Here is a 9,198-nt window from a genome sequence, read left to right on the forward strand (position 1 = left end):
ATTTTGCAATTCGTTGTCTGATGATTGGTTCAGCTATGAAACTCTGAGTCACAACGGAATTTGCCAAGGTTTCATTATGTGCTTTTGTGTAATTTTGCAATTATTCTGCTACAGAGCAATAGCTGGCGCTACCGATGGTGTCAAGGTATCCTGGCAACTGGCAGGAAACAGTGCCTAAAGTTGCGACTACTTGTACGTCGTACAACAGGAACAATCTGAGTCTCAACTTGCTACAGCCTATGGATCTCGCGAGGAAGACTTGGATATTTGGCACGTTCCTCAATTTCCTTTCAGCCGAGAATGCGTGCATGACCAGGTACATCAATGCCTATGATCAGGACCTTCTTGGTAGGTCCATCAACCAGAACACTATCAGGCCATCGGTGCTCATTATCATTGTAATGTACATGTGCATGCACATGTTTGATCTTCCTATGAGACAAACATGCACTCAGACAGAAGAACAGAACTAACGTCAGGCTCGTCACAAGTGACAAATCCGAACTTTCCACGAGTAATTTCATTCTCTTCTTTTCAGGTAGATACAGGTAGAAAAGAAAGTGACCAGTGGACAATGTAAAAATCAATGGCTCGTTCTCCATCAAATTATTGCACAAACCTGCCTAGGAGGGGTTGAAAGGAAATAAAAGAACTTTAAAGAAGCGATAGTTTACATCATCTGTGAGACTGTGCCATCAGGATACTACAACGGTCTTTTCACAAAGTCAGTGTGAAGAAAGACCATGAATGTGTATCCACGCGTATATGGTGTTCATCATGTGCATTTTCTGTTTCCTGGACATGTGTTTAGAGAAAATAATATTATTAAGTACGCTAATTTACTTGCATGACTACCCTAATAAAGTAATATTTTGAATGTTGAGTACATAGAACAGAGGCCGTTAACGCGTTCCGAACGTGCTACAATCATTCCTTTGCATTGTCCAACTGTCAGGGGACTGAGCTGTGCTCCATAGGGTAATGTGATTCTCAGTCAAAACAAATTGAAAAAATCCATATCTGGTCATATCTGGTCAGGTATGTTGAAGCTGACACACGCGTACACTGTAGATAGTGCAGTGCCCATGATCTAGTGTACGTCTAGGTCGCAAGGCGTGGAGAGATCACCAAGATTGAACTGTTGCACTAAACTGTTATCGTCCTTTTGCAGCATCCACACGCCATCGCCATTATTCTCTGGTGCGGTACATACCAACGTCCGCCTGGCTGCTTCACAGCGGGTCTTGTGTTCATCCTCCGTACAGGCTGTCCGGCCAGGCTCGTGGTTTCCGTGACAACGACACGACGAGCATCCCACTTGAATGGAGTTCGGCGCGTGGATGCTCTGGTCGTACGCGGGCATTTCCTCCCCAGTCGGTGTGTACATGGCTAGGCGCATGTCGACCAGGGGCCAGGTGTCGCACCTCACAGCTACAACACCACACACACACACACACACACACATACACGCACGCGCGCGCGCGCGCACACACACACACACACACACACACACACACACACACACACCACACCTTAGACCTTTGACATGCCCATCGCGGAAGCGATGATAGCGAACAGCTATGTTAGACATAGCAACTTGTGCTGGGATTACACCATTCAACAGCTTGCAAGGCTGATGAATTGACCGCCACTAATTTTTAGCCTGGTATCCACCACACAGCTGATTGAAGTGGCTTTTTCTGGCCAGTGAATCCCTATTTTTCTTTTTCTACACACACACGCCACACCAAATACTCCGCCATACACTGGCTGTTAGTAACTACCCAGGAGAATGAAAGAAGAGCTAGGTGAATGAGAAAAAGAAGAAAGACACACACAGACACAGACACAGAAGCAGGAAGACGGCTAATCACATGCCAGACCAGCATGCAAGATACATGTACATTGTATGTTCGTCATGTTATCATAACACATTGACACGTACCAACTGCCCCCCCCCCCTCCCCTCATACACACACACACACACACACACACCAGCCAGAGGACCAAAAAGCTAGGAGCAAAGGGTATCGCTTCCACTAATGAGTAAACTGATCGTTTATGGACAATGTGAGCGGGGACCGAATTTGTGGATCACTTTTACCGACCGGCTTAGACAGATTCCGCTAGACATTGTAATCGAATTTAACAGTATAGCAGCGTAGAGAACAACGCAGTACAATAGGCACATGTACTACAACGTAGTGCCATACCCACTTCCAAGAAAATGGTACTAATAAACTGGAAGATACTTGACTTGACACTTGACTGACTCACGACTGCCATCCAGAATACACCAGGTGTTTGTTGCGCTGGAAACGGAGCGTCTCTGTAAGTTTGTATCCCTGGTGATGTTTGCGCTTAGAGAGCACTATATAAGTGGTGCTCCTCAGGCACAACCTTCCTCCGCCTAATCAAGCTCAACTGATGAGTGTTGAATTCCCCGAAGCACTACCGGGTATGTATTGAGCAGGGAGTGGCGCTTTTTTGGAGGATTGTCAAGTCGAAGATTCGAGGGACTTCTCTTGTGCTTTGGATTGCAGTTGTGAGTCAGTCAAGTGTCAAGTCAAGTCGGCAGAAAGGCGCGAGGTCCAGTATGAGGAGCAAACCCTTTCCTAACAAATCATCACCGAAGTCGCAACCACTATTAATTTCCATACATGTAAGGCATTTGAAAATAGACTTACGGACACAACGAGGAAAGTCGTCACTAAGGACCGGTGTTCCATCCTGTCTGATGCTGCATGACAGCGTTCTCTTCCCAACAAGTCTCATGCGAGGCTTACTGCAATTGAACGTGACGCTCTCGCCGGGATTGAGCAATTTCGCATCCGGATTGTAGAGGAGATGACGCTCTTGCAGTTCTTTCTGATACCAGTCAACGGCCGTACACTTTACCAGCCATGTCTCTGTTAGTGTAAACATAGATCATGAGTGTGTTATATGCACAAGACAAAAACATTAACATGTTGTTACTTTTAAAAGATGGCAACTCTGCTGCAGTCCTTGGCTGTGTACGCTTGATATCACTTCCAATGTAAATTGCCTACGATCTTATGGTCTGATATCCGTACCGTCTCTCTAGTCTCTCTCTCTCTCTCTCTCTCTCTCTCTCTCTCTCTCTCTCTCTCTCTCTCTCTCTCTCTCTCTCTCTCTCTCTCTCTCTCTCTCTCTCTCTCTCTCTCTCTCTCTCTCTCTCTCTCTCTCTCTCTCTCTCTCTCTCTCTCTCTCTCCCTCCCTCCCTCTCTATATAGGTACATTCATGCATTTGCACTTTCAACGGCCCAGGGCTTCGGGCCAACAGGGCCTGCTAGGTCAGGGGATTACCCGGTATCCAGTAAAATTAATGATAACAGGTACATGTATGCCATGGGTCCCATTCGGTCACAGAGGGCTGATCAAAGAGAATCGTGAACATGAACGCCAGCAGTAGCCAGGTGTACGAGCTAGGAAACATCATTAATTTTCAGGACTATAATATACACTAGGTGTTATACCTGTACATGCAGCCCATGGACAATACATTGCTCAGGACCCTGCATATCACTTTCTTCTGGGGGCACGTTGTGCACATCCCTACATACATAATATAGGCTCTTAGATGTAGATGTACATTTTTGTTTTACTGAAAGTTCCCCATCTGCTAGGTTTGTTGGTTGGTTGCCAACTTGGTATTATTTTATTTTACTTCCCCAGAATGAACAGCCATCGCTGCCTTCTTGCCTGGACAAGTGGCTTGTCCAAGTTCTCACAAAAAGACGAAGAAGGTTAACTTACCCTGGCACAACACAGGCGCATTATCCGTCACCCAGTATCCCTCTTCCGTGCACCTTAGGAGAGCAGGCTGCGGTACCTTTTCGTTCATGCTGAAACCCTTTTCGCAGCGTAGCTCCAGAGTCGTGTTAACATCGTAGCCAACCCTCTCCCACTTGGCAGCTAACTCCGATCCCCTGGGAAGCCTCGGGCGATCAAGACACTTTGTAGCTGCAAAATGAAACAGGAATCAGGGAACACCGGGTAGAGCCAAGAACATTGTTATGTGAAGCTGTACAGCACCTACACGCCTTTTGTTTTGTTTTTGTATTTTTGTAGTCCCCTATGTTCTCTTGCTGTTCTTGTTGTTATCTTCCATCCTATATGTAGGCATATGTGCACTTTCATAAAAAGAGAGCAAAAAAGAGCAAAGAAAGAGCAAAAAAAGGAAAAAGCAGAAAAAAGAGCAAAAAACGGAAGCAACAGGATAGGAGCGAGAATGGAAAGCAGTAGCATTCGGCCGTGCACGGATTTATTGTACACCATCCACCCACACCACTGCGCTGTCCGCCTCTCAGTCTCAGGATTGGAACAGTTCCACTTGACTATGATTATTATTATTATTCACTCGAAAAACCCAGAAAGAGTCTTGTTCAAAGTTGTCAGGCTGTACTTAGCCTAACAGCCCTCCACCGGCATCGCACGTCATTTGCGAAAAGTGCCGTCGTTCTTCCTGCGTCCTTCCAGATTTTGAAAAATGTTATAAAAGTAGCAAGCGATACAGACCAGGTAAAATTCAAGTCGTCATCTTCATCTGATCACATAACGGTCAAAACACATAATTGTTTTATTAGTTTTCCCATGCATGCGTGCTTACGTCTGCATTCAAGGTTGCTGGCCCAGTAGCTTGCAGAGCAGTTGCGCAGGCACTGCATGTTGGCGCTATCACCATGCACCCTGGACCTGACACCTTTGCCCCTGGTCTTGAACATCGTGTGGCGGTCCAGGCAGTGGCAACGAACCTGCGATTGATAGGAACCCGCCGTGAGCGGGCGACGCTGGCAGTCGCCATTGGTGATGTTCGGTAATGGCAGACTCTCGCAGTCCACACATCCGCACTCCTCTGTTTTACGGGAATCTACATAGAGCCGGTACAGCAGAATCATAATGGTGATCAACTGGGATAAAAAAAACATACGCTACCAGAGGTCCTGAGACCGATGTCATCCATGGTGATGTAAAAACCGGGTGCACAAGAACAAGACCGTAATCAGTAGAAGATCAGCTGCGCGTTACCATGCAGACATGAGACTATGAATGCACTGCATTGGCTAGGTTGCAACTGCTTGCAGTTTGCAGCGTCGCAGAGCTAGCCCGCCGACACTTGGAAGAAAATAGGACACCGTTGGTTTCAGCTAGGGGGCGACAAGTTGGTTTCATAATACAATGTCAATGAAGCCTTAGGTCAAACATAACACTGAGCACAGTGATGACAGATGAGATCGAGTGAATTTAATAAGAGGGAATTAGAGGCCAGGACTCGTGACAATAATTATGACTGTACCCTGCATGTACATGCACATGCTTGAGACTGTGTGCGTTTATAGTGCATTGTCAGTCCCGTCCTGGATTCCTATATTGCCTCAATTAATGAAGGGAACAAGTTATACAATTTTGTGCAGACGTATCGGCATCAATGTGTAGATGTGATTCCTTACCTCTATCAGGCCCTGATTGCATGGTCATAATAATAGAGTTGGAATGTTCTCTGTTCGGGGCCGATACATTTTGCTGGTGCATGGTCTGTCCGAAACAAACATCGGTTCGCTGAGCTTTCTTGTTGCTGCAAAGTGCTTCTACTTCTGAAGAATTCTCCGAATTCCGAATGCTAATTGATTGGGCCAAAACATCCCTTCTCCTGGTGGTCTAGGAGTCAGGGTTTCAGCTAGGGGGCGACAACACCATAAGCAATCTCTCTGTGATCCTCTGCTTTGACCATGTTAGGAAGAATGCACCCACTGTAGCTCCTCAGAGAAAGCGCTGACTCGACTTGCTCGCCAATGACTTCGTGTCGCTGGAATGTGTCAAATCGGCATGTCGCTTGTGTGAACTGTGTGAGAATACTAATCGAACGTTGAGAATATCACGAATGTGAACAATAGCAGCTGAGCACTTCAGGCAGATATAGCGGAAAGGACTACTAAAGTGGTCGTTTTCCGACATGAATCCCGGCGTCAACATACTTTTCATGGTACGTCCAGGCACATGTTTCCCCTGATGGCTCGCCTGTCCGAGCGTATACTGAGTGGCTTCCGTCAAAGATTACTTGCAGCAGAAGAAAATGAATGCATATGCTACGGATTAGTAGCGACTACTTCGAAGTAGTGTAATTATCTCATTTGCCTGATGAACGCCAGAACGCCCCGCTGTTACTGAAAACCTGTATTTCGATGCTATGCGACCTTTGTGGCTATCCGTGACTGAGATTTCCCACTGTTGGCTGACCGTAGCCAGTAGAGTTTGTCTGCATGATTGCTAGAACGTGTATCGACATCGTTGTGAACACGGAAGGTACCCGTGGTCATCTCTGTTCTGACTGTACGTGTATGTGTGCATTTCCGCACATACCCTAATAATTATTATGTGACAAATGTGACGGCATGTTTGAAGTTACACGAGAATAAGAGGCACTTGTCAAGTCTACTTCTAGTTTAATTAAAACAAGTCCCTGGGCTGATTTGAAAGTACATTATAAAGCTCAAGGAATGCACTTTCATCTTTGCATTGGATAACAGAGGTAGTTCTGTGTTTAGGACCCTGGGTATCCTTGGGCTATCATTTGACCTCTGAAAAAGAGTGCCTGGCCTCTAAGCTCTAATGCACTGATCGTCATGTCCCTTGAACGTAACGGTATACTGAAGTTTCACAATGATCACATTTTGTAAACGGTGTCCTACTTCTCGTGCAATCGCAATGTACCAGTACAATGGCATGTGCTGGTATACAGATACAGCAGTATCGGTTAGGTAGGTGTACATAATATACATGCACCCCTGACATGAAGGAAATCCCCAAACGTGGCCATTTCGTTCCATCGTCGCACGTGCTCTGGCAGGAGATAAACATCAACTGCACGCACAGTGTAATTAATTGACTTCCCTTTGAAAGCTACGTGTAGCTTGACTAGTACCCAAGGACTCTAAATCTTGTCAGAATTTTCATTTTGCAGTGGAAAGGGGGGGGGGGGGGGGAATGACCCTTCAGATACTCAAAAATTCTATCACTTTGCATATCACATACATAATACCTATTTACCTAGAGAAACATGTCATAATACATACATTGCAGCAGCAAGGTTGCAAATCGCAGCGCTCAGTCGACTCACACATTTCCCAAAAGCCTTCCGACCCATTCTCATCAGTGGATGCCCATTTTCACGTGAAGCAAATCTCAGTGCACGCGTTCAGCAGTTGTGTGTGACAGTACTCGTCATTGAACACAATATACATGTACATGTACACCCATCATTATTCTCTCTTTCGTAGAGGCTTGTTGTATTCTTGGCTTTTGGCCGTTACTATATCGCAATCATACTGTTGGGCAGCATTGCCCGTTTGGTAGGTGATATAAAATAAAATATCAACAACAACAACAACAACAACAACAACAACAACAACAACAACAACAACAACAACAACAACAACAACAACAACAACAACAACAACAACAACAACAAGACTCATTCCAAACCCTCCATGTTATGTAAATCACACTATTAATACAGGTATTTCTTATTGACCACAGGCCATTGTTAGAATAAAGATTTGAAACATACACACCCACCTTCTTTCTCGTTCACCTCTCGCTGCTCGTTCTGGTTGGGGCTAGCATGTGAAAATCGATGGCAAGGTGGGGATGACAAGGTATGTACAACCAAAAGGGTCATGGCTGCACGTAGGAACAGCATCTTGGCAATACCTTCTTTATGAACCTGCCCAACCACAATTGGGATGATTCACGCCGTTTTGGAGGTCGACACGGTTTTCTGTTCCTTCTGATGCTCTAGTCTCAACAGCGGAAATCGATTGGATTCGGAAATATTCCAAATGTTGTGGACCGGGCTGTACTCTGCTCTCTGCTTTTATACCGGCTCACGGGACTATGGGATGTTTCCAGGAAAGCTCCCGTGCTCCGTGTTCAGCCAATCCGATGAAGTTCGGCAAGCGCGGATCGACGATCTTCATGTAACTGTCCGAACGCGATCCCAACCTGTTTTTGGCCATGTATTCCTCCGTACAATGCGAGTATGTCCTAGACTAGGTTGCCACGGTGAGTGACAACGTTGGCTGTGATGGCATTGTGTACAGTGTACGAGTTTGCAAAGATCCAAACTAACGTGTACGCCGATCCCAAGACACTTGGTCGGGGGAGTCCACCGCACCTCAGCGCAGCTCATAATTATAGCGCCTATACGCCCATTGTATTTTGTCTTTGTTTTGTTTCCCCTTCTTGCGTAGGTATGTGCACTGCGATAAAAAAAGAAGACAAATGAACACTCCGCACATGCCACAGCATTGCTTACTGTCGCCAATGCCATTGATGAATCGGTGCGCGTAAGATGTGGATTGATATACATTGTACGTATTATGTACACGCTATGGGAATCACATTCCTTCATTCGCCATGTCCCACTATTGATGTATATGTACATCGTACATCGTCCGTAACATTCAGTCGCTGACGCGACCTCCCAGTCGGAAAGCGACCAAGATCCACAATTATGTCATTTATGACGTACATGTAAAGCGTACATGTACATGCATTTGATAATAATTATCATACATGCACACACTGCGTGTGCAATGAAGTTCCAGGGGATATCTATATCTTGCGATGAGTCAGGCTCTGCTTTCTGGGCCAGCATGCAAATGTGCGGTAGTGCACACATACCCGTACCACTGGTATAACTATAAGCTACCACTACCCACGCCGCAGCTGGGAGGGCGGAACCCTACGCTGATTTTCCCGCCGATGTACGGTAGTTCCCCTCGCTAACCCACGCCCCAGTTTACCTTCGTTCATCAACGTCTAGGCGAACAGTAGAATGACGTCGGCGACTGTCTTTCCATGGTCTTGGCATGGAGCGCTAGATCCAGGCCGGTATGGCCAGTCAAGGTATCCAATGACAATATCCAATCGGAATGCTGCATTAGTTCGGAAATCGGCACAACAACAATACAATCTCCCATTCTGGTTTGGCAAGTTCTGGCTTTCGAGGTTTTCGTCGCAGGAACTGGAACCCTCAAAGCCGCAGAGACCACGAAGCCGCGAAGTAACAGTCCCGCATTCGGTACAACCAATCAAGCTGCTCCTGCAATATCGCACCACTCCCATGACGTAATCTAGGCACGTGATCGTCATCGCCAATGCAATGGAATCAACCCC

At 46.2% G+C, this 9,198-nt stretch overlaps 1 protein-coding gene across 1 annotated transcript; it reads right to left on the minus strand.

Moving 5' to 3' along the window:
- Positions 1-664: 664 nt before the first annotated feature.
- On the minus strand, positions 665-7,797 carry LOC135818921 (uncharacterized). Its single transcript, XM_065332105.1, has 5 exons — positions 7,597-7,797; positions 4,631-4,891; positions 3,778-3,984; positions 2,688-2,909; positions 665-1,431 (listed from the first exon to the last, which is right to left on the minus strand). The coding sequence occupies exons 1-5, from the start codon at positions 7,718-7,720 to the stop codon at positions 1,091-1,093; spliced, it is 1,155 nt and encodes a 384-aa protein (XP_065188177.1). The 5' UTR covers positions 7,721-7,797; the 3' UTR covers positions 665-1,090.
- Positions 7,798-9,198: the final 1,401 nt, after the last annotated feature.

This window comes from Sycon ciliatum, chromosome 6 (genome assembly GCF_964019385.1).
Source record: "Sycon ciliatum chromosome 6, ocSycCili1.1, whole genome shotgun sequence".
Lineage (NCBI taxonomy): Eukaryota > Metazoa > Porifera > Calcarea > Leucosolenida > Sycettidae > Sycon > Sycon ciliatum.

Bases quoted from the DNA above. Each gene is read 5' to 3' on its own strand.
- LOC135818921 (XM_065332105.1), bottom strand. From the start codon at position 7,720: ATGCTGTTCCTACGTGCAGCCATGACCCTTTTGGTTGTACATACCTTG. The intron at 3,985-4,630 runs GTAAGCACGCAT...TTCATTTTGCAG, and splicing joins CAGCAACCTTGAATGCAGAC to CTACAAAGTGTCTTGATCGC. The intron at 1,432-2,687 runs GTAAGTCTATTT...GTGGTGTTGTAG, and splicing joins CGACTTTCCTCGTTGTGTCC to CTGTGAGGTGCGACACCTGG.